At 51.3% G+C, this 25,129-nt stretch overlaps 1 protein-coding gene across 6 annotated transcripts in view; it reads left to right on the forward strand.

Moving 5' to 3' along the window:
- Ttll9 (tubulin tyrosine ligase like 9) overlaps positions 1-25,129 on the forward strand; it is a 49,916-nt gene that overhangs the window by 21,200 nt on the left and 3,587 nt on the right. For 2 of the 6 annotated variants that reach the window (XM_059261648.1, XM_059261652.1), the window contains exons 4-14: positions 1,702-1,813; positions 2,785-2,970; positions 10,010-10,078; positions 10,426-10,500; positions 12,027-12,117; positions 16,270-16,310; positions 17,142-17,229; positions 21,175-21,233; positions 21,993-22,189; positions 23,799-23,912; positions 24,483-24,607. In XM_059261648.1, the coding sequence (XP_059117631.1) occupies positions 1,702-1,813; positions 2,785-2,970; positions 10,010-10,078; positions 10,426-10,500; positions 12,027-12,117; positions 16,270-16,310; positions 17,142-17,229; positions 21,175-21,233; positions 21,993-22,189; positions 23,799-23,912; positions 24,483-24,607 (1,157 nt within the window). Of the gene's footprint in view, positions 1-1,701; positions 1,814-1,838; positions 1,952-2,784; positions 2,971-10,009; positions 10,079-10,425; positions 10,501-12,026; positions 12,118-16,269; positions 16,311-17,141; positions 17,230-21,174; positions 21,234-21,992; positions 22,190-23,778; positions 23,913-24,482; positions 24,608-25,129 lie in introns of those variants that run through there. The other 4 variants (XR_009378932.1, XM_059261650.1, XM_059261649.1 and 1 more) reach the window with 4 other exon arrangements.

Below are 25,129 nucleotides of genomic sequence, written 5' to 3' on the forward strand. Positions count from 1 at the left end.
CAGAGACTCACTGGTTCCTACTTAAACACCAGCCTTTTGTATCATGTGACAGTGATTACCAGTTTGTCTCAGTACATATTATTTTCCCACTTAACACTCAATTAAAAGCAGGGATGTGGTTATTAAACTTTTAGAAAGTCATTTGGAGCTTGTTGGAAATACGGAGCTCACATGCTCAAAGACATTTCCACACAGTGGAAGGGACGGAAGAATTCCACAGCACCCAGCACCCCGAAGGCCAGGTTCCTATGCATGGTTGGCATCCAGGAGAAACGCTCGTTGAGCGGCTGAGGAACTAAGAGACAGTCTGGTCCTGAGTCTCTGGAAACTCAACACCCAGCGGAACTTGTTGGCCACTGCTCCCCCTGCTCTATAGAAATCTCAGTGCTCAGCTACTCAGACATTTGGCCAGCAGCTCCCGCATGCAGGTCAGGGTTCACAGGAGCCACAGCGGAGTGGCTTGTCCACGTGCTGCTGGGGCATCAGCACCATGTCAAGGCCACCGCGTGTCAGCAGTCAAAGGCTGTCATTTTTGCTCACACATTGAGAACTCATTGTACCATCTGCCGAAGAAGGTTCTCATGGCTTCTCCGGGTCTCTGTAGCCTGCAGCCGCTGGGATGAAAGAGACAGTGTAGGCCTTTGGGAAATACAATAGACCATGACATTTTTTCTGACTTGCTCAAGGTCAGGACCGGTTCCGTTCATCACTCCAGGTAGCCACCTACTCACTGCTGTATGTTTCGACTTCAGATCCCTCAAGGCGTTTTTCAAAACTCAGCCTACTATGAGCCTTAGGCTTCATTTTCCTATTTACAGTAGGAGGCCTAACTGGAATTGTATTATCAGATTGGCCTCAATAGGAAAAAAAAAAAAAAAGCAGAGTGGAGAGTATTTAGTCAGGTTTCCATCGTTTGGGCAGAATATCTTCTAAGACAATCAACTTAAAAATGAGAAAAGATGCTGCCAGTAGTGGTACACACCTTTAATCCCAGCACTAGGGAGGTGAAGGCAAGTGGGTCTTTGTGAGTTCAAGGCCAGCCAGGGCTACATAGAGACCCCCCCCCTTTTAAGTAAAGGTTTACTTGATTCTGGAGGTCTTAGCCAAAGATCAGTTGGCCCTTTCCTCTTAGACCTATAGCAAGGCCAAACAGCATGGTGGGGCCTCATGGTAGCCAGGAAGCAAAGCCAAAAGCCAAAAGTCAAGAGCCAGAGAGGCACTAAGAGCCTGCCCAATATCCCCTTCAAGGGCATGTCCCTCAATAGACTAACATCCTTCTTCTGGGCCCCATCCCTCAAGGGCTCCTTCACCTTTCAGTGATGCCAAGGCTGATGATACACCCCAGCCTTTGGGGACAATCAAAATCCAAAGCAAAGTAGCAGGGCATGGGGCAGAGAGGGTGGATTTATTGTTCCACCACCCTATAATGCAGCCTGCAGAGGCAGCAGTGGGTGGTGATGGACAGGATGTTCAAGCAGGGCGCACCCTGCACCTTAGGAAATGGTGGGGACTGGAGCAGGTGTGACCAGTCTGTTGAGAAGTTATATAAGGCCCTCTGGGCTCAGGATGGCTGTATCTGCTGGTGCCTCAGGGAAGCCAGCCGCTGTGGCCAGCACTTGCCCTCCACCCACTCATGTTAGGTGCTATGAGACCCAGCAATGCCTCAGTCCTCAGTCCTGACCCTTGTCTTCCTCACCGCAGTGAAGGCGAGTGGGATTTCTACTGGTGTGACGTCAGCTGGCTGCGTGAGAACTTTGACCACACCTACATGGATGAGCATGTGCGGATCAGTCACTTTCGGAACCACTATGAGGTGAGTGTCAGGTTCCATGCCTGAGAAGTGTGAATGGTTCCAGACCAGCAGGCTGTCTGTTGGAGTCCTTTTGACTATTCCTGCTACTCTGAGGGTGGAGGCTGGGTGCGCAGGAGGGCCAGCAAGATGGCACAGTAGGTAAAAGCTTTTGTAGCCAAGCCTGAGGACCTGAGTTCAATCCCCAAGACCCATATAATGGGAGAGACTGACTCCCAGAGATTGCTTTCTGACCTCTGGTTCTAGAGGGTTCTATCAGTTAAATAATCATAATACTAGAAAAGGGCTCAAAACAAAAACAAAGCTTATTAGCAAGTGTTAGAGCTCTCTAGACAGGGGGGGGGCCAGAGATGGGTGCTGCTGACTCTAAGGGAGCCTGGGGGTTTTTCTAGGGTTCAAGTATCCCCATCTTGATAACTCCCCCTACACTTCCATTGGTCTTTTGTTTGTTTGTTTGTTTGTTTGTTTGTTTTTGAGACAGGGTCTCTCTATGTAGCCCCAGCTGTCCTGGAACTCACTATGTAGACTAGGCTGGCCTCAAACTCACAGAGCTCCATCTGTCTCTGGGATTAAAGGGGTGGGCCACTATGTCGGGCCCTCCATTGGTCTTAAGGTGTCCGAGTGTACCTTCTGTTACAGGGGTGGGTTGTTATTTCTGTCCACAAACACGGAAGTGATTGTAATAGGATCCCCAGCCTTGGTGCATGGTTACAGAAGTAGCTGTTGGTTGACTAGGGTCAGAGTAGTCCCCCAACACTCTTTTCCCTCTGTGGTATATGGGTGGAGGGAAATGTCCTAACCTGGGGCAAGTGGAAACTTACTGCTGAGGATAAAAGCTCAGAAAGCGGTCATCATGTCCTCTTTCTCTCATTTTAGTGCCCCCCAATAAAGGTAATGAAATATTGTTTCTAAAAAAGAGGGGGGCAAGGCAGGGAGCAGGAGGCTCACCGCCTCCCCTGTGCCCTGCTGCCCAGCTTACCAGGAAGAACTACATGGTAAAGAACCTGAAGAGGTTCCGGAAGCAGCTGGAGCGCGAGGCGGGAAAGGTGGAGGCAGCCAAGTGTGACTTCTTCCCCAAAACCTTTGAGATGCCCTGTGAGTACCATCTGTTTGTGGAGGAGTTCCGCAAGAACCCTGGAATCACCTGGATCATGAAGCCTGTGAGTGCCTCTGCAGGGAGAGTCGGGGGTGGGGTGGGGCCTGGGGTCCCAGGAAGGAATCCCTCCTGTCCCTTTGTGTAGTTTCCATGAAAAAGAAGCAACTCTGTCCCAGAACCATGCCATGGATGTCCTGCCTGAGCTCCCAGGCTGGGGAGCCTGGTGTAGGGCATTCCCTCCACATCCATACTCCGAGGCTTCTGCTCCCTTAGAGAGCCCCGGGACATGCAGGAAAGCATCTCCACAGGCCCCTCAGGCCTCCTGAACCAGACACTTGAGGGGTCCTGTACCCGGCTCTCCTGCATGGTTGCCAGCTGCAGTATGTTTGGGAACCACTGCCTTACACTCCTTCATTTTTAAAGGAATGTTTTCAATTATTTTTATTTTATGTGCATGCATGTTTGGCCTGCATGTGTATCTGTACACTACTTGTGTGCAATGCCCACAGAGGCCAGAAAAAGGTATTGGATCCTCTGGAACTGGAGTTATAGACCGTTGTGAGCTGCCACGTGGGTGCCAGGAATTGAACCTAGGTCATCTGGAAGAGCAGCAAGTGCTCTTAACTGTTGAGCCATCTCTCCAGACCCTGCCTTCCAATTTTGCCACTCAGTATCACCTAAGACCAGGAGCAAGAGCCAGGGTGTTCCCTCATGTGAATTAGATCAGAGTGTCCAGGCTCACCCCATCTGCCCAGAGACTCTGCCTTTGAACCTGCTCCCAGGTAAGGCATGTACACATTCAAGTTTGCTTATTTTGTCCTGGCTGTCCTGGAATTCACTATATAGACCAGGCTGGGCTCAAACTCACAGAGATCCACCAGCCTCTGCCTCCTGAGTGCTGGGATTAAAAGCGTGCAACACCACTCCTGGCCACACAGGTTTGTGAAAGTGACCAGAGCTTCCTGGGGCAGGGTGAAGGGAAGGTGCTTCTTGGACTCTTGGAAATGATAAGAGAAATGGCTCACTGTTGTGCATCTAACCCCAAGCCTTTCATCTAACCTGTGTCCTTATGTCTAACATGCACAGTGTCAGGGAAAGGGAATCCTGTGACAGTCCTGGGTCAGGACTGCCTCAGCTTACAGACAAAGCAGTAGGTGGCCCAGGGGGCCTTAGCTCAGGGTCACCCAGCTCTCAGGTGGCAAATAAGGAATTAAAATCCAAGTACTTATGAGGCAAGGCAGGAGGAATGTTAAAGTTTAAGGCCAGACTAAGCTACACAGCGAGTTCTAGGACAGCTTGGGCCATACAGTAAGACCCAATCTCAAAATAGAGCAAGGAAACAAATCCCAGGCCCAGCCGAGCAGAAGCAGCACCAGTTTTCATCCTCCGCAGCCAGCACACCTCAGCTCTGGGACACACACACACACACACACACACACACACAGACACACACAGACACACACACACACACACACACACACACACACACAGACGGCACTACCCACAGCTGCCTCAGCTATGGGACACACACACACACACACACACACACACACACAGACGGCACTACCCACAGCTGCCTCAGCTATGGGACACACACACACACACACACACACACACACACACACACACACAGACGGCACTACCCACAGCTGCCTCAGCTATGGGACACACACACACACACACACACACACACACACACACACACAAACACAGACGGACGGACGGATGGCACTACCCACAGCTGTCATGGTATTGCCATGACAAAGCAGTGGGCTGGGAAAGGAAGCCACCTACTATGCTGGTTCCCATTTAGCCTAAAGCCCCTGGGGCTGCCTGTAGCTCTCTGCTCATCCTCTTCTGCCTGCTGGCACCAGATTGCCTCACCAGCCTGTTCAGAACTCTGGGGAAGAGCCAGGAGCCCAGGGGCCACGTGGACTAGTGTGTTTTCCTTTGTACTACCTTGCCCAAGCCAATCCCCCTCCAGGCACCTGTGCTAAGAAGCCACATCTTCATCAGCCAATCCCAAGCCTCTTCAGTCCCCTACAGAAGGCTATGCCCTGCTACTCTAACCTCATCCTCTTCTTAGGCATCCTCTTAGGCACAGAAAACATAAGGGGGCTTTGGTAATGCCCCACCCCCAGCCCCCACCACAGTACCACTCTCTAGACTCTTGGTGCCGTAGGACCATCCACCTCTCAGCTTTACTCTCTTAGGGATAAGAAGAATAAGCCTTCGGCCACTGGGCATAGTAATTCATGCTTGTAATCCCAGCACTTGGGAGGTAGAGGCAGGAGGATCAGGAATTCAAAGTCATCCTGGGCTACAGAGTAAGGGCTTGAGTTTTAGCCTTAGCATTCATGTGAACACCAGATGTGGTGACTTGTGCCAACAACACTGAGGCATTAGAGATGGAAGATCCCTGAGGATCACTGGCCAGTCTGCCTGGCTGAATCGCTGAGCCCCAGATCCCAATGAAAACTCCTGTCTCAAAAAGTAAAGCGAATATGCTGGGTGTAACAGCCCGTGCCTTTAATCCCAGCACGTGGGAGGCAGCCGCAGCTGGATTGCTGTGTCTTTGAAGCCAGCCTGGTTTACATAGTTCTAGGACATCCAGAGCTACACAGAGAGACCCTACTCAAAATGAAGAAATAAAGTGAAGTTTCTGAGAAATGACATCTGAGGTTGACTTCTGGCTTCTACACACACGAGCACTTAACAGGTACACAAACCACACACCTGTGTGTTTCCCAACACTTACAAATGTGCACACACAAATAAAAATTAAAAAAAAACCAAGCAAACAAACAGGTCTTTGGGTTTGGCCACGGAAAGCCCAGTCTAAGGGCTGAGGACATAGTTCAGAGGTAAAGTGCTTGCCTAGCCTGCCTGAGGCCCTGGATTCAACCCTCCTGAGGCCCTGGATTCAACCCTCAGCCCTGAAAAAGGTCAAACAAAAACAAATGGAATTTAAGTCCAGTCTAGTATAAAAGAAGTCACACACATCCAGCTTTTCTCCCACCTGCCCTTGCATCCCCACTTCTCTGCTGGGATAGAGGGCCTGGGCAGGGCGCAGACCCCAGGAGCACAGCATCTCTTCTAGCCACTCTCAGGGTACGAGGCAGCAGGTATGCCGGTCAGGACTGTGCCTGTCCGTCAGTCTGTGTGTCCATGAAGCTGCTCTAAGCCCCAGGTGGTGGTATCTTGGACAACCTTAGCTGTTCCCCACTCTAAGGCATTTTGTTCCTCTGCTGAGGCTGTCACTGAACCCTCCTGAGAGATGTCCTGCATGGCTGGTAAAGAGCAGAAAAACCATCTCCCAGGGGCTTAAACAAGAGTGTGAGTCTTCTGAACTGTCTATCTTTGTGTATGTGGGGACATGCACTAACTGAGTCACAGAAGAATGCTTTATTTAAAGCCAATTTTTATGAGACAGGATTGACATATGAAATCTGAACAATGTCATGAAACTGGAGAGAAGCATATTCCCATGACAGAACAGTGGCTTTCAGCCAGGGGTGGTGGCACATGTCTATAATCCCAACTCTCGAGAGGCAGAGGCAGGAGAATTGTTGTATGTTGGAGGCGAGCCTGGTCTATCAGGGAGTTCCAGGCAAGCCAGGGACATGTAGTGAGACTGCCTCACAAACCCAAAACAAAACACAGTAAAGAATGGGGGCTTTCAAAGCATAACATTTGAAAATTACAAAAGAAAGCAGCTATGCTGAAAAACAGTTATTAAAGCCACATTAGTCTGGGCCCTCCAGGATGTCAAGAAAGACTAAATATGCCAGAGTTGTGCCTCTTGGAGAAGGTGAGCAGGGCCAGGCAGATGGGGCTGAAAGACTGGGAGGGAAGGAGAGAAAGAGGGAGGGATGGAGGGGAGGGATGGAGGGAGGGAGGGGGAAAGTGTGAGAGAGAAGGTCCTGCTGCTGCAGAATGTGCAGCTGTCCTCCCATCCCCCCACCCCCACCCCGAGTTGCACTGTCACCATCTGCAGAGCTCAGAGTACCTGGGGGTGGGTGAGAGGAAGAGCTGATGCATTCAGGGGAGTACTCTCCTGCAGTGGAGACCCATGCACTCTCCATGGTGCAGCTCACACACTATTAAGCATCCTCTCGCCCTCATTACATATTAAAGGGCCTAACAGCAGGTTCCATCCCCACAGGAGCTTCAGTCTTAAGACACACAAGTACTCTTTTGACATCTAGGAAACCGTTGTCACGTGGTATAAAGAGACTGTAATTGCTTCTGTTGGTAAAGTCACAGGTATAACTAATACACCCAAGACGTGTTGCCAGCACGCATCACAGAAAGAAATGCAAAAGTCTGCTTAGATATGAATAAAACTAAAGATGAAAAAAAGTCTTCTCATTGAAGTTCCTAGACCCTGGGTGACATTATTTAACAAGAACAGTCAAGCCAAGGAAGGTTTATTGGGTAGCTCAACCATGCCATTAATTCCTACCCAGCAGGCAAGCTGCTCCTCCAGGGTCACAACATGGCTCCTGCATCTCCACCTTCCCCTCATCACACTTCCACCTGCCACCAGACTTCTCCCTTGAAGAAGACACAGACTTCCCCCCAGCAGACTCCCTGGCATCCTGAAGGCCGATGCCTGAGCCAATCGCATGGCATTAGCATAAGACCCTCAGCCAAGAGCCCCTAGGAAGAGTTGATCAAACACAGTTTGTGGGTGTGATGAAGTGGGAGAGGCTTTGTGGGAGACATTTACAAGCATCACTTCCCAAATGGTACCAGTATTCACAGTTACATAATGGATATGGTCTCTGGGGGCAGGGCAAGACTGATAAGGGAATAAGGACTGAGAGTGGCCACACTGGTATAAAATCAGTTACAAGGTCTGGTGAGGTGGCTGTGTTGGTAGAGTGCTTGCCTAGCAGGCCCAAGGCCCTGGGTTCAATCCCAGCACCAGACTGCACCTCACGCTGGCAGCAGAATTCAGCAGCAGTATCCACATGGCTCTGGTTTCGCAGCCGTAAAAGTACAAGAGTTGAGAGGGAGTTGTGGCAGCTTTCATCAAGGTTCCAGAAAGTCATGCAGACCGTCAGTGTAGGGCAGGAGAGTGTTACCCACAAAGTGCCCCGAGAAGCCACTGTGTGAAGCTGGAGATGCCATGACCAAAGCATGTCTGCCAGGGAGAGCCAAAGCATGGAGTGGAACAGGTCTAAGGGAAAGACTGAGCTGCTGGTGGCAGAGCTGGAGGAGTGGAGCTCCCCAAGGCTGTTGAGTCCACATGAGCCCCAGACGCTGCCCTGGAGGTATTTCAGTCTTGCTTTGACCTTATATTACCTTGCTATACTCTATCCCCCCACTTCTGAAATGGCAATTTCTTTCTATGACATTGTGTGTTAGAAGTATATAATTTGTGTTTTAATTTTACAGGGGCTCAGAGTAGATTGTCTTGAGTGTCAGAAGAGACATTGGACCTAGAACTGCTTTGTGTTTTGTTTTTTTAGACAGGGTCTCACTCTGTAGACCAGGCTGGGCTTAAACTCAGAGATCCACTGCCTCTGCCTCCGGAGTGCTGGGGTTAAAGGCGTGCTTCATTGTGAGTGGCTCTGAACTTAGGACTTTTTTCTTTGTTTTATTTTTTGAGACAGGGAGGGTCTCACTATGTAGCTCTGGCTGTCCTGGAACTCAGAGATCTGCCTACTTCTGCCTCCTGTGGGCTGGGGTTAAAAAATGTGAGCCACCATGCCTAGACTGGATTTAGGAGTTTTGAACAGAATTGAGACTGTTAAGACAGTGGGGAGGCTTTGAAGTCAGAAGGAATGCAGTTCACACTGGGATGGCCACCGTCCTGTGGGGCCAGGGCAGAGTACTGTGCTTAAAGTGATGTGTTTGTGTGTCAAGCTGGCAGAGCTTAGACTTGTGATGATAACACATTGTCAGCTTCATCGGATTAATAAACACCTACAAAATTAATGAGGCACACCCTTGGGGTGTCTAGGCGTGTGTTTCCAGAGAGGTTTAATTGACCAGAGAAGATTCACCTTGGATCCCCATGGGCTTGTGTCCCAGAGTGAATAAAGCAGGAGAAAGGAAGAGGCATTTGTCTTTCTCTGCTTCCAGCTCTGCCCAGATGTGGGCAAACCACCTGCTGTCAGGCCTTCTGAAGCCTGGAGGGCCTGGGGCCCTGCTCAGAGAATGGAGGGAAGGAGGCTTTGCACTCACTGGGTGCATTCATGCCAGAGAAAAGATGCCTCCCTGAGGTCCTGCTCAGTAGCTCAGATAACTAAAGGACTGAGCTGGCACCAGAAGCCAAAGCTGGTCTCAAAGGCCACAGAAGCCAGGCCAGATAGTAGGTTCTGCTGGGAAACGTCAGCCATCTAAGTGACAGATACAGCGTAAGTCCTGGGAATGGTCTGTAGCTCAGTGGTAGATTGCTTGTTTACTAAAAGCCAGATCCTGGGTTTGATCCTCAGCAACACACACACACACACACACACACACACACACACCCACACACACACACACACCCACACACACCACACATGCATATGTGCATGCATGCACGCACGCACGCACACACATGCCAACATACCTTGCTTAACAAAACTATCCTGCAGTACCAGTGAACTGTGGGGTGTGGAGAGGGTGGTGGGCAAGCTGGCAATGTTCCTATGCAAGGCCAGGCAGGTGAACATCTCAGAAGGCAGGAACACGACAAGATATAAAAAACTCCCCCAGCCCCCTCGCCTCTGGGAGGCCATGAATTACCTATGGCAGGGTGCAGTAAAGGCAGAATGATTCCAGTACTAGCCGAAGCAAAACCTAATTAGGAAGGCAAATTGATTTCCAAAAAAAGCATTGGATAATATGTTCCAGGACTGGCTGCGATGGTTTCTTAAGTATCTGTCCTTCTGCATTATTCATGCAAATGTACGTCTTTGTAGCAAATCCCAGCTCACTTTCCTCCTTCAGCCCCATGGGGGTTGAATGGCCATTCATCTGAGCAGAGACCAGAGCCCATGGGGAGATGGACACAGAGATGAGCTGGGGAAGGCCCTGGGAATGGGGGCCAGGGAGGGACCCTGAGATGAGCTCTGCCTTTCTCCATCCCCCCCCCCCCCCCCCGTCAGGTCGCCCGATCTCAGGGGAAGGGCATCTTTCTCTTCCGGAGACTGAAGGACATCATGGACTGGAGGAAGGTGAGTCCCCCTTTCTCCTTCCTCCTCCAGGAGGAGGCCACACCTTCCTTCCCCCAAAGCTCACAGGGTTGCCTGCCAAGGTTGCCCACAAGAGCGTCAGCCCTGGGTTCAAATCCTGACCTTGCCCCACTCTTTAGTGCCTGCTGAGGATCCGGATGTGCTTATGAGCAGGATCCCAATCAGCAGCTGTGCTCTTAAAAATATGACCAGGGCTTTCTGAACCCTGGGGCTGACAGCGGTGCTGGGGGTGGGGAGCAGGAAGACTCAACTCCCAGAGGCTACGAGCAAGTGCTTAATAAATGGCTCTCCCATTACACACATGTCTATGTATCCCGTGCACCTGTCAGGGCACTGTGGGAAAGAAGCTCACCATTGTGGAGGCGCAGCCTGCCCGTGCCAACGTGAACCCCTCAGCCAGCCATGTGAGTAGAAGTAGTGAGGAGGGGCCTGGGAAGGATTGGCCTGGCTGGGCAGGAGGAGGCACTGCCCAGACAGCCAGAAGCCCCTAGTCCATGTGCTTACCACGGGGTGGCTTGTGAGCCCAGAGAGTGTGTGACTGTGGGGTTTGGTCTTGGCTCTTCATGAGGTCATTGAGATAGGCTTGAGGGGTCACAGGGAGGGTTGTACCTGGGAGCGTTGCTGTCCCCTGAGCTGGTGGGTAAGAGAGGAAGGGGACCCCTGCTCTGAGGTTCTCTCGGGAGCACTGTGCTGGAACTTCTACAGCCGTGGCATGGGTGATTTCTCTTCTCAGGCTAAACTCTGGACTCCCAAAAGGAAATTGATCCTCCCTCCTTCCCTCCCCCCTCCACCTCTCTCTCCTCCCTCCCTCTTCCCTTCCTTCGTCCCTTCCTCCCCACCTCCCTCTCTGACAGAACCCAGAGCCTTTACACACTAGGCAAGTGATCTACCACTAAACTCACCAAAGGGCTAAAAGTTTGAAATTTTATGTCCTCTGAGAATTGAAGGGACAAGAGGGCATGGTTCAGTGGCAGCTGCTTGGCTATCAGGCACCTTGCCTCCCACCCCACCCCACCCCCGCAGCTCCAACAGTACCCCCTCGATGGATTAAACTGTATAGAACACACAATTTAGCATTTTGACCATTTGAATACATGGTGGGAGGGTCAGGCAGCAGAGGTTGAGTGTCTTCCTTAATTACCCTCCTTACTTTGGAGACAGGGCCTCTCACTGAATCTGGAGCTCACCCATTCAGCTAGACTGGGTGGCCAATGAGCTCCAGGGATCTTCTTGTCTCTACCTCCCCAGTGCTTACATCCCTGCTTGTGTGTGGTGTTGGGGATCTGAACTCAGGTCCTAATGCTGTGCATTCAGCAGTTTACTGACTGAGCCCCCTTTGACATTTTTCCGTGTTCAGTTCTGAAGTGCTGGGGGCATTCATCTCGTATACTTGTCACAAAACCCCATGGCCAGAGTTTTTGCACCACCTCAAGTCCAAACTCTACCCATTCCACACTGACCTCCACCACCCTGCTGCTTTCTGAGGCCTTTGACGATTCTGGTGACTCAGAGAAGTGGACCCTTTGTTGCTGCCTTATTTCATGCAGGCACTGGCTTCAGGTTTTATCCATGTCACAGCATGTAGTTTCATTTGCCTTTTATCAATATGAACGTAAATGTCAATGTCCACATGTGGACAGCGGCTGCCTTCTGGGGCAGCACAGGTCTAAAGAGTAACTCAGGCTCCGGGCTCAAACTACATATGGCTCCACATCCCTGCTGGACCTCTGGCCAGGTGTGTGACTTCAGACAAGTCACCCTACCTCTCTGTGCTTCAGGTGTGCATCTGTAAAATGGGAATAACATTAGTTCTTACCTGAGAGGATCGACATAAGGATCCAATCAGATACCCCAGGTATAGTGGCTGGCATGGCACCCAGTACACAGGGCACTCTCGGTGTGTGTTACTGATTAGTGTTATCACAACCAGGACACAAAGAGTTCTGATGACCAGAAAGAAGAGATACCAGTGGAGAACTACGTGGCTCAGCGTTACGTGGAAAACCCCTACTTGATAGGAGGTAAGATGGTTGGGTTGTGTCTGTCTGTCCCGTGCCCTCTGAGCACTCAGTCAACTCCTAAGTCAGCAAAGACCGGGCCTGTCATCAGGCCTGAAAGGGGACAGGGACAGAGACCTGTCCTGCACTCTCCTCTTCCTAGCTGTGGCCTGTGCATGATAACTCCCCCAGCCTGGCATGCTCTTCCTGCTCCCGCTCGGGTCGGGGAAATTCTCCTTGGAAGCCAGTTCATTCATTCATTCATTCATTCATTCATTCATGCTTTCTCCTTGGAAGCCAGTTCATTCATTCATGCTTTCATCCAACAAAACATTTACAAAGAGCCCCCTTGGTGCCAGCCACTGTCCTCCGGGACTCTGCTCTAGGAGCCTGTGCTCCATGTGAGCAGGCAGCTGCAAGCCTGAAGAAGTTCAGCCACACAGTGCTATGGCGAACAGGGCAAGGGGACAGAGGATGACATGGGGATCAGGGAACCAGGTCACCTCTGGGATCGCCTGAGCAGACACGGAGGAAGAATGCTGTGGGAGAAGCCATTGCCAGGGCAGAGGCTGCTGGGGAACAGTTCCCTTCCTGAAGCCCGGGCAGCTGCCTTGTGTAACACGAATCTTAAAAGGTCTTATTAATAAAAACAAACCTGGTGCCAGTTATTGGGGTCAATGCTAAATGATCAGAGAAACAGAACCAGCCACAGCTTCCTCACCTCGCAATTCCTCAGCTGATCCTGTTTCCTCAGACTGGAAGCCTCTGTGTACTCATCCAAAAGGATCTCAGCTGAACTGCTTCTTGAAAGCCTGAAAGCTTAACCAGCTAGTTCCTGGTCCTCACGTCTTATATACCCTTCTGCTTTGTGCCATCACTTCCTGGGATTAAAGGCATGAGTCACCATGCCTGGCTGTTTCCAGTGTGGCTTTGAACTCACAGAGATCCAGATGGATCTCTGCCTCTGGAATGCTAGGGTTAAAGGCGTGTGCTACCACTGCCTAACCTCTATGTTTAATATTATGGCTGTTCTGTTCTCTGACCCCCAGATAAGTTTATTGGGGTACACAATATTTTGGGGAACACAATATATCACCACAGCCTCGGGCTTTCCCCTGTGTTTATGGGTTACCTAAGGGGTCTCACTGTAGCCATGCTAATGCCACCTGCCTACCCGCAATCCCCTCCCTGTGCCCTGGCAATGACCCTGGGTGGTGGGGGTATAGCCACCAGGTCTCTTCTCTTTTTACCCTCCCCCAGCTCTCTGTCCTCAGTCAAGACCTTGCCCTTGAACCCCAAATCACTTGGGACTCTCCCAGCAACTCCATACCAATGTGCCTCAGATTCAAAAGTGCTCTCCAGTCTGGCCACTCTGCAGCTTCTCCACCCGGTCCAGGGCTTCTCCTCCCCCAAGCTGCTAAGCCAGCATCTGGGAAGTGTCCGGTGCCTCTGGTCCGTCCTTGCCACTGTCCTCTTTTTTTTAAATCTATGTTTATTATTTTAATTATGTGTAGGTGCTTGTGTCTGTGTGTGGTATGTGCTGGTGAGTGCAGGTGCAGAGGCAAGAGGCATCCAGTCTCTTGGAGCTGAAGATAAAGGAGGTGTGAGCCCCCCCGATATGTGTGCTGAGTGCTGAACTCAGGTCCTCTGGAGAGCAGTACACACTCTTAACCACCCAGCCATCTCTCCAGTCCCCTTTCTACTGTTCTTCACTAGGCTCCACAGTTCTAAAGCTGTCTGTCTGTCTGTCTGACCACCTCTCTTTCCGCTGTCCCGGTCTCAGCTTGCTCCTGTCTCCCCCATGGGTGGCTGTCCTGGTCCCACGGTGCTCCGCTGCCCCAGTCCCTTAGACTCCACACAACACAGTAGCCCTGTAGCCATCCCTCAGGACCTTGAGGTCCTGGTGGAGTGTCATGCATGGTGGTAGACCATCATTTTGTTTCTTTTGCACCCCTAGGGGAGGAAGGGGTGGAGTCACAGGTGGGAATGGAGGGAAGGACTGAAGGCTGCTATGAGAGAAGGCAGGGCCTTCTGGGCAGAAGGAAGACAGGTGAGAATCCAGGTGGCCTGCAAACCCTCCAGCCAGGGGTTCCTTGTGGTTTGTAGAACAAACCTCAAAGACTGCATGGAGATTTGTCCTGTCTGCATCACTGTCCTCATCCGCACGTGGCCTGGCCCCTGTCACCTGCCTCCCCTGTCACCCGCCTCCCCTGTCACCTGTCTCCCCTGTCCCCTGTCTCCCCTGTCCCCTGTCTCCCCTGTCCCCTGTCTCCTCTGTCCCCTGTCTCCCCTGTCACCTGTCTCCTCTGTCACCTGTCTCCCCTGTCACCTGTCTCCTCTGTCACCTGCCTCCCCTGTCTCCTCTGTCCCCTGTCTCCCCTGTCACCTGTCTCCCCTGTCACCTGTCTCCTCTGTCACCTGTCTCCTCTGTCCCCTGTCTCCCCTGTCACCTGTCTCCTCTGTCACCTGCCTCCCCTGTCTCCTCTGTCCCCTGTCTCCCCTGTCACCTGTCTCCTCTGTCACCTGCCTCCCCTGTCACCTGTCTCCCCTGTCACCTGTCTCCCCTGTCACCTGTCTCCTCTGTCCCCTGTCTCCCCTGTCACCTGTCTCCTCTGTCACCTGCCTCCCCTGTCACCTGTCTCCCCTGTCACCTGTCTCCCCTGTCACCTGTCTCCTCTGTCACCTGCCTCCCCTGTCACCTGTCTCCTCTGTCCCCTGTCTCCCCTGTCACCCGTCTCCTCTGTCACCCGTCTCCCCTGTTACCTGTCTCCCCTGTCACCTGTCTCCCCTGTCACCTGCCTCCCCTGTCACCTGCCTCCCCTGTCACCCGTCTCCTCTGTCACCTGTCTCCCCTGTCACCTGCCTCCCCTGTCACCTGTCTCCCCTGTCACCTGTCTCCCCTGTCACCTGTCTCCCCTGTCACCTGTCTCCCCTGTCACCTGCCTCCCCTGTCACCTGCCTCCCCTGTCACCTGTCTCCTCTGTCACCTGTCTCCCCTGTCACCTGTCTCCCCTGTCCCCTGTCTCCCCTGTCACCCGTCTCCTCTGTCACCCGTCTCCCCTGTCACCTGCCTCCCCTGTCACCTGTCTCCTCTGTCACCTGTCTTCCCTGTCACCTGCCTCCCCTGTCACCTGCCTCCCCTGTCACCTGTCTCCTCTGTCACCTGTCTCCCCTGTCACCTGTCTCCCCTGTCACCTGCCTCCCCTGTCACCTGCCTCCCCTGTCACCTGCCTCCCCTGTCACCTGCCTCCCCTGTCACCTGTCTCCTCTGTCACCTGTCTCCTGTCACCTGTCTCCCCTGTCACCTGCCTCCCCTGTCACCTGCCTCCTCTGTCACCTGTCTCCTGTCACCTGTCTCCCCTGTCCCCTGTCTCCTCTGTCCCCTGTCTCCCCTGTCACCTGTCTCCTCTGTCACCTGCCTCCCCTGTCACCTGTCTCCCCTGTCACCTGTCTCCCCTGTCACCCGCCTCCCCTGTCACCTGCCTCCCCTGTCCCCTGTCTCCTCTGTCCCCTGCCTCCCCTGTCACCTGTCTCCCCTGTCACCTGTCTCCCCTGTCACCTGTCTCCTCTGTCACCCGTCTCCTCTGTCCCCTGCCTCCCCTGTCACCTGTCTCCTCTGTCCCCTGCCTCCCCTGTTACCTGTCTCCTCTGTCCCCTGTCTCCTCTGTCACCTGTCTCCCCTGTCACCTGCCTCCCCTGTCACCTGTCTCCTCTGTCACCTGTCTTCCCTGTCACCTGCCTCCCCTGTCACCTGTCTTCTCTGTCACCTGTCTCCTGTCACCTGTCTCCCCTGTCACCTGTCACCTGTCTCCCCGGTCACCTGTCTCCCCGGTCACCTGCCTCACTTTCCTTTCTTTCCCCTCCCTGGCTCAGGCTCTTTGACCATCTGTATCTAGGTCCAGCCAGAAGGTTCTACCCAGCCTGGACTGGGCCTACACCTGTCCGTGTGTCTGTCAGTCAGTCTTCACCTCTCATAGGACTTTCCTTGGCCACTAAGCCTCCAGCCTTGTCCCAACACTACCCACCCATCCTCTCCCTGTGCCCCGTGTAACCGTGCTTGGAGCCTCAGACAGGCAGACCCCTGACTGTCTGTCCATCTCCGGATATGATGGGAAGCCTAGCCCACCGTCCGACAGACAGCCAGTGTCTGTTACACAAACCAGTTCTTTCCCACAGGCCGCAAGTTTGATCTGCGAGTCTACGTTCTGGTGATGTCGGTGAGTCACCCAGGCGGGCCTCCTGTGAGCCCAGGGATGGATAAGGCCACTAGGCGGATGTCCCTAGTGTTACATCCTACTGCCCGTGTCCAGAGCTGTATTTCCCACCTCTCTCACTCAGCTCTGCAGGGAACCATAGCAAACATGTACTGAGCACCAGGCCCCAGCACTCAGCAGGTGCCTCTCACTCCATTGTAACAACTCAGTGAGTCCTTCGGTTACTAGCCTCATCTTACAGATGAGAATGGATGCATAAAGGTTAACCAAAAGAGTGCTTGGGAGGCAGAAGTAGGAGGATCTCAAGTTCAAGGCCCACTTGATCTCCATAGTGAGTTCCAGGCCAGTTGTATAGCAAGATCCCACCTCAAAAAAGTAAAAGCAAAAACAGACACAGAGAGGTTGAATGACTTGCCCAAGGTCACACAGCAGGTAACTAGCCAAACAGGGATTCAAATCCAGACACCTGGACTCCAGGGCCTGCAGTGTTCCCTTCACCCATTTATAGTCCATTCATTTATCCATTCAGCACCTAGTTAACCTTCATGATGTACACTCTACTGGGAACAAGAATTCAGTGTCTCCGGCTTAGCCCATCCCTCAGGACCTTGAGGTCCTGGTGGAGTGTCATGCATGGTGGTAGACCATCATTTTGTTTCTTTTGCACCCCTAGGTGAGGAAGGGGTGGAGTCACAGGTGGGAATGGAGGGAAGGATTGAAGGCTGCTATGAGAGAAGGCAGGGCCTTCTGGGCAGAAGGAAGACAGGTGAGAATCCAGGTAGCCTCCCAACAGTGAGCATCATTTCCCTTTTCTCTCTCCCTCATCCCTACCAGTACATCCCTCTGCGGGCTTGGCTATACCGTGATGGCTTTGCCCGGTTCTCCAACACCCGCTTCACACTGAGTAGCATCGATGACCATTGTATCCTTCCAGTGATATTCCTTCCAGTCCCCTCCTCCAGCCAGCCTCACCTACCCCGGAACTTTTCCACCCCAAGGATACTTACCAGGTTCCCTGGGATCTGAGCACAGAGTCCCTGCTCAAGATCAGCTCAGTTCTTTCTCTCTGGGGGTTCCCAGGCTCTCGGGAGAGGGATCTGCTCAGAGCAGCGCCCCTCAAATGTCTCCCCTGGATAGTGGTCTTCATGGGTGTCCAGCACTCAGGTTTACCCGTATTCACAGGAACAGACAGGTTGAGCTTCTCAGAACCTCTGCACCCTGCCTCATGCACCTTCACAGTGCTCTCCTCACTCATTCACTCAAATACAGTTCCTTCTTCACTACCCGATGGGTGGACACCCCACTGTCCTGCCAAGCTAGGGAGAAGGAGGATGTGTGTGTGGCTGGTGAGCATGAAAGTGCTGTAACCCTCAGAATGAGCTGATAAATAACTGCCAGAAGTCAGATGCACATACCCTGGGAGCCAGCAAGCCCTTCTGAACACCACAGACACACCCACAGCATGGGAACCGACAGGCTTAAAGGCTGCACGTGGCAATCCTTGATGGAGAGCAAAACCTCGGAGACAAGGCAGGTGGTGCATGTATACAGTGGAATACTACCCAGCTGATAAGTGGAGTGCTGGAGCATGCTTTAGATACTGAGAGGAAACAGTCTCCAGGAAAAAAAAAACTAGAGAGAACAGCAGAAAGTTTGCTCCCATTCAGGTCAAACCACATCCACGGTTGGTTGGTTAGTTTTGTGCACAGGCATCTCTGAATGACAGACAAGGAACAGGGCTGGGGATATGGCTCAGTGGCGAGCTCTTGCCTTATATGCAAGGCTGTAGGTTTAGTCCCAGCACTGCCCAAAAAAAAAGAAAAAAAGAAGGAAGGAAGGAAGGAAGGAAGGAAAGAAAGGAGGGAAGAAAGAAAGACTAGACACAGAAACTGTCTTGGGGAGGAAAAATGAGTGGAAAGGAGATAAACTACACACACACACACACACACACACACACACACACACACACACACATACGTGAGAAGAGGATTCCAGCCCGTGCTTTGAGCCAGCCTCCTCTCTCTGCCCCGATTTCGTCTCTCTGTTGAAGTGTGTGCCTTAAGTAATAGACGGTATTGCCTGCCCATTGCCTGGGCCTTCCTGTTCATGCTTGTGTATGCTTTATGACTTCTTTCCCTTGTTTTGCCAACTCATCTCCAATATGTTAATTTTCTCCTGTAATTCCAACAAGCATGTTCCACATGCATGTCATCAACTTAGTTTAGTTTGTTTGTATTTCTGCTTTGTTTTTATTAAAATTAAGTAACAACATGCAAAACACACGAACACTGTCTGCCAGAGTGACCCTTCCGTAAAAGCCACTTCAGAGTGTTGATGCAGCCCTGTGTATCCTGAGGATATACTGAAGAAGCAGGGCCTGTCCCAGGGGCCCATTTCCATTCAATGAGGCTTTACTCACTAAGTAGTCACAGAGAGACTGCATGGTACTTTCCACCCTTCTTTTAATTCTTTTAGTCTTGACATTAAAATATATAGAAAACCGCAGAAAAGACTATGAAGGAGCATCAGGGTCCCTCACTGGCCTGGAGCTTACCCAGACCATCTGCTGGGCCAGCCTGCTGGCTCTAGTGATCCTGTCTTCCTCCCTCAGTGTTGGGACTACAGGCACATGCCACCATGTCCAGAGTTGGTTGGTTGGTTGGTTTTTGAGACAAGGCCTCACCATGTATCCCTGGCTGGCCTGATACTCAACTTGTAGACCAGGTTGACCCTGAACTCACAGAGATTCACTTGCCTGTACCTCCTGCATGCTGGGATTAAATAGGTGTGCCACCACACCTGGCCATTCCCAGAATTTTTTTCCCGTGGTTTCTGGGGATCAATCTCAGGTCCTCATGCTTGGGGGGCAAGCTCTTTATGATGGAGCTATCTCCCCAGCTCTAAACATACCAACCTTTAAAATAATAATTTTTGGATCACAAAACAAGAAATGACAATTTTGTTTGTTTTTTGTTTTTCAAGACAGGGTTTCTCAGTGTAGCTTTGTGCCTTTCCTGGATCTTGCTCTGTAGACCAGGCTGTCCTCGAACTCACAAAGATCCACCTGGCTCTGCCTCCCAAGTGCTGGGATTAAAGGCGTGCGCCACCACCGCCCAGTGAAATGACAATCTTAACTTTGGTATATATAATATATAGTGTACATGCAATAATTCACACACTCACACACACACACACACATACACACACACACACATACGTACACACACACACACACACACACACACACACACACACACACACACACAAATACAGCACAACTCAGCCTGAGTGTTGGGAGTGGGTTACAGGGCACTGATCCGCACAATGCTCAGTATCGACTGAGCATGTCGAAGTACTGAGGTGTCAGAATGCCCTGACAAGGACATGTCTGAATGAGACAAGTACCACATGGATGATTGATTTGTAAACAATCCCATTTCTACTTTTTTCCCCAAGAGAGATAATAAAATTTACATTTATTGTTAGATATATTAAAATATACTGTCCCCATAGGATTTATTGATGGGAGGGTTTGGAGGGAGGAAAGGGAAGGGGGAAATGTCAAGTTGTAATAGCATTATGTAATATAAAGACTGTAATATAATTATGACATTTCCCCCTTCCCTTTCCTCCCTCCTGGAACTCACAGCTTCTTTCTTCATAGTCCTGGGAGAAGGATGAGGAAGAGGGTTTTTTTGGTTTTTCAAGACAGGGTTTCTCTGTGTAGCTTTGCGCCTTTCCTGGGACTCACTTGGTAGCCCAGGCTGTCCTCGAACTCACGGAGATCCGCCTGCCTCTGCCTCCCGAGTGCTGGGATTAAAGGCGTGCGCCACCACCGCCCGGCGAGGAGGGGTTTTGAATGGCGGCACTGTCCTTCTCTGAACCTCTAAAGTGTCGCCTATGAGGTGGAGATTGTTCAGGAGCAAATGAGATGGCACTTTAGGGGTGTTTTGTGGGTCACTGTGTCACACTGGAGGTGTGACAAATGGCAGACTCGCAGGCCTGGGTCTCAGCACCCTGCCTCCTCCCCAACACTAGATCCCTTTTCTGATGTTCCCACAAAGGGGCCACCAGTCCAGCCCCCTCTGTGTGTGGTCTCTGCACTTGTCAGGCATTGCCTTGTGAGTTGGAAATTGTAATATCGTTCTCTCAGCTCTCAAGAGGCACTTCATCCAATCATTCAAATCACCTGGGAAGCCAGTGTGCTTTGCGTACTCCCAGTCAACAGGCTGGTGTCTTAGGTGTCTGTGATGAAGCACCACGACCAAAAGCAAGTTGAGGAGGAATGGGCTTATTTGGCTTACACTTCCACATTGTAGGCCATCATTGAAGGAAGTCAGGACAGAACGTGGAGGCAGGAGCTGATGCAGAAGCCATGGTGGAGTGCTGTTTACTGGCTTGCTCTCCACGGCTTACTCAGCCCGCTTTTTTTGTTTTTAAATAGAACCCAGGACCCTCAGCCCAGGGATGACACCACCCACAATGGGCTGGGCCGTCCCCCATCAGTCACTAATTAAGAAAATGCCCTACAGCTAGATCTTATGGAGGCATTTTCTCAATTGAGGCTCCCTCCTTTCAGATAATTCTAGCTTGTGTCAAGTTGACATAAAGTGAGTCAGCACAGCTGGTAACCAGGCTCAGAGAGGTTAGCCGGATTGTTCAGAAACTCCCTTCCCCTGAGATGCACCCTGGACTTGCACCCAGGCCCGTCTGACTCCAAAGCCCATGCATATAAACTTTGCGCTATTTTTAGCTTTTCTTGTCAACTTCAAGCCAGGGCCAGGGTCTCAGTTCAGTCCCTGGGGCAGCAGGGAATATGGCTGCCCCTCTCTGTCCATGCTAGCCCTTGACCATCAACCTCTGCCAGATGTTCACCTCACCAATGTCGCCGTGCAGAAGACATCTCCCGACTACCACCCAAAAAAGGTGAGGAAGCTAGACGTCTGCCCTCCTTCTGGGCCAAGTTGTGGGGGGACGAGCAGAGTGACATGGAGCCCAAGACAGGCCAGAGTTTACCAGAGAGGGCAGGGTCACCCTTTCCATCTGCAGAGATGGGTTCATCTGGCATGAACCTCAATATTTGAATGTCAAACTAATGTACCCCTAAACAAAATGTATTCTATATCTTAGGTATCTCTTATTGATCAACCAACCCATCAACTGGCATATCATACAGATATTCTGCCCATCAATCATCAGTCTACCTATATATCTCCCTGTCTGTCTGTCTATCTATCTATCATCAATTTATCATATCCACTTACTATTTGTCACCAATCCATATGATAGCCCAAAAGTCAGTACAACTATAGAATGCTCAGACTTCTCAGAGTTAAGGGCCAGACCAGGGGGCATGGATGAGTGAGCTCCCAGCCCGCTCTTGTTTCCCCTCCCCTGGTTCATCTCACATCATAGAATCCTAGGAGCAGAAGCTTGCTGGTCGCCTTTCTGCCCTAAAAGGCTACCAGTGTAGTCACCAAGAGAAGCCACCCGTGTAGGCCATGGACCTTAACTATGCAGGCCTTCACTCCATAGTGAGGAGCATACCCAAACTTCCTAATCCCAGGGCTCAGATGGAGCCCTCCCACCAGGCTTGAGGGGCCCTACCCATGGGCTCATTCAAGGATTATCAGGCGGGCTCCAATGAACTGGGCTTCTCTCTCATTGCGACTGCCTGGGCCTCAGGGTTGCAAATGGATGCTCCAGCGCTTCCGACAGTACCTGGCATCCAAGCATGGTCCTGAGGCCGTAGAGACACTCTTCAGTGACATGGACAACATCTTCATCAAGAGCCTGCAGAGCGTGCAGAAGGTGATCATCAGTGATAAGCACTGCTTTGAGCTGTATGGCTATGACATCCTCATTGATCAGGACCTCAAGCCGTAAGTGGGCAGTGGTTCAGAGAGCTGGAGGAGGGGTCAGGATAGGCTACACATTCCAGTGCAGACACCATGATTTGAATCCCAGCTCTGCTACTTCCTAGATGTGCCAACTCGGACATGCTTCCTTTTACTGTGCCTCGGTTTGCCAGTCTGTAAATTGGGGCTGAGATCTAATCAGTGCAGGCCTGGTTCTAAAGGGACCTCTACCAACTGTTTGCTGAATTGATGTTGCTAGACCTTTCATGAAGAGTCTATTTCTATTCACAGTGGAGGGGCCATGATAAAAGAAAAAGAGAAAACAGTTCTACCTAGTCTAGCTGGGGAAGCCAATGAGTTGAAGTGGGGTTACTTTACTCTCAAGAGCCTGGCTAAGCAGTTTCTAGAAAATGGGAAGAGAGCGCCCTCAACTCATGGGAGGCCATGGGAGCCCCCATCACCTTTCCCAAGGACTGTGAATGGGCAAGTCTTGTGAGGGTCTCACGTAGGAAATCACAGCCTCTCTGACTTGGAGACAACAACAGCTTCACCCTGCCCAGGGACAGCATTTCACAGTGTTCCTCCCATTGCTCTGGCCCTTACATTCTTTCTGACTACTCTTCTACCTGAGCCTCAGAGGGAGTGAGAGAGATTTGACTCTCTTCTCTCTTTTAGGGTTGAGCACCAGGCTGCAATGCCACCATAACCATTGCTATTTTCTTGCACCCATGAGTCTCTGCAGTAACTGTGGCCATCTGTAGAAAGAGGCTTCCCAGGCCGGGGCTGAAGCAGAAACAATTGGGATGTATAAGCACCGAGATTTAGACGGCATTTCCTGGGTATCACGTCCATTTAGCAAAACAACAGCAGGAGCTTATCCACTAGGGCCTATTCCCTCCCAGCTACAGAGTTTCGTCTTGATTGACAGCATCACACATGGTTCCCTCCTGCAGGACAGGCCTTAGATCCAGTTGGAAAATAGCTTCCCAGTGGGCACGTCTTACCTGGTATGCTGATGGTACTAGCATTTTGCACTTACAGCTGAGCAAAACTGTTAACTCCCCCCCACCAGCCTGCACAGTGCCTTTAGCCCCCAAGTGCTAACCAGCAAGGAGGGAGCATCCAGTCCCGGTCTAGTTTCTCTGTGTCCTGCACCCCATGTGCAGTGTCTTCAGCAACAGGGTCTTACCATCTAGTCCTGGCACGCAACAATAGCAGTGTAATAGCCTGGCCACCAACTCAGGGGGTAACCCACTCCAGCACTGGCCTTCTTATTCAGTGACCTTACAGCTTCCAGGAGTATCTTTCTGCCCACATGGGGTAACTTTATTCCAACCCTTTAACCATTGTTTCAACATTTCTAGACAGGGCTGTTGTGAGATTTTTCTCCACCACCTTGTTGGGCATCATCTTTACTCAACCATTGAACTTAGAGCTATGCCAAGCCCTTGTGCTTTCGTGGATTCATTTTCCGTTCATTTCCCATCCTCACTTGGGTGTGTTTGCCCATCTTTTGGATGCTTTTCTAAGCTGTAAGATGCTGATATTTGTTGCATTACATCCATGAACCTTTTGGCAGAAGGCGGGCAGGATCTCTGACAACCCCCCCACAGTTATCCTCTGCCCTCCCCAGGTGGCTCCTAGAAGTCAATGCATCTCCTTCGCTGACGGCCAGCAGCCAGGAGGACTACGAACTCAAGACCTGCCTGCTGGAAGACACCCTGCATGTGGTGGACATGGAGGCCAGGTGGGGTCCTGTCATTTATGCCCTGTCCATGGCCGATGGGCTCCTGTCGAGAGAGAGGCGACTCAGAACCTTGAGATACTTGCTTCATAGATGGAGAAACTGAGATGTCCATAGGCCCAAGAACTCAGTGTAGCTGGATTTACTCAGGGCTTCCCGACTGTGAGACCCTGGGCTGGTCACTTCACCTCACTGAGCTACAGTCTCCTCACATGTAAAGTAGGGAGCATTGTAACTCTCCTCGGGTTGTTAGATTAACTCACCGAGGCAATTCATTGTTAGTACCTGGCTTACAGCATCTACCAAGAGGCTACTTGACAATCTTAACACCATGTCCAGTGGAAACAATACAGGGCCAGCTTCAAGGATGGGTGAATCCCTGGGTTGGGGAGGGGATCATATTTTAAACCAGAAACCACAAACTAGGAGCATATTATTAACAGTGAATAGGGCCTCGGAAGAACTGAGGGCGGCCCTGTTGGAGAGCTACATGGCACCTGGCTCAGGTCGGGTGGGTTGGTTCTCTCTTAAAGCCTCACCAACTGCATATTCTTTCACCCTCTGCACCCCTAGACTCACAGGAAAGGAGAAGAGAATTGGGGGCTTCGACCTCATGTGGAATGATGGCCCTGTCAGCAGAGAGGAGGGGCCTTCCGACCCTTCAGGGATGGGAAACTTTGTGACCAACACACACTTAGGTATGCCGAGTCAGACAGAAAGTGAGTGGGACAGAAATATCATAGGAAGTGCAGGTAGACTGGGGGTCAGCTTGGCATAGCAGTAAGATCATGTAAATCCAATCTGCAGCATACCAGCTGTGTGACTCAGGCAAGTGGCTTACCCTTTCTGGTCTTCATCCATAACATACAGATGAGTAGTGTCTTTCAGGGTGTGTGTCCAACCTGCAACCTGGGGACCCCATGAACCAAATGCAGCTAAGGGTAGCAATGACTGTGGCCCAACACAAAATCGTATACTCAAAATACTTACGAAATTTTTCTTTGAGTGTGTGTGTATAACTTTTTGCACAGTTTTCAAGTGTGAATTTTGTAGATGACAATGTCTGGTCACAATATCAAAAGATTGGACACTCCTGATAGGACCCTGCCCAGTATGGTAAGAGATTACTGAGCCATCAGGAGGGGGATTTCAGGACTCAGGTGGAGAACAAATTATCATTAGAAAAGTTAACAACTGCAGGACTCTGCGATAAAGTTCGT

This window comes from Peromyscus eremicus, chromosome 4 (genome assembly GCF_949786415.1).
Source record: "Peromyscus eremicus chromosome 4, PerEre_H2_v1, whole genome shotgun sequence".
Lineage (NCBI taxonomy): Eukaryota > Metazoa > Chordata > Mammalia > Rodentia > Cricetidae > Peromyscus > Peromyscus eremicus.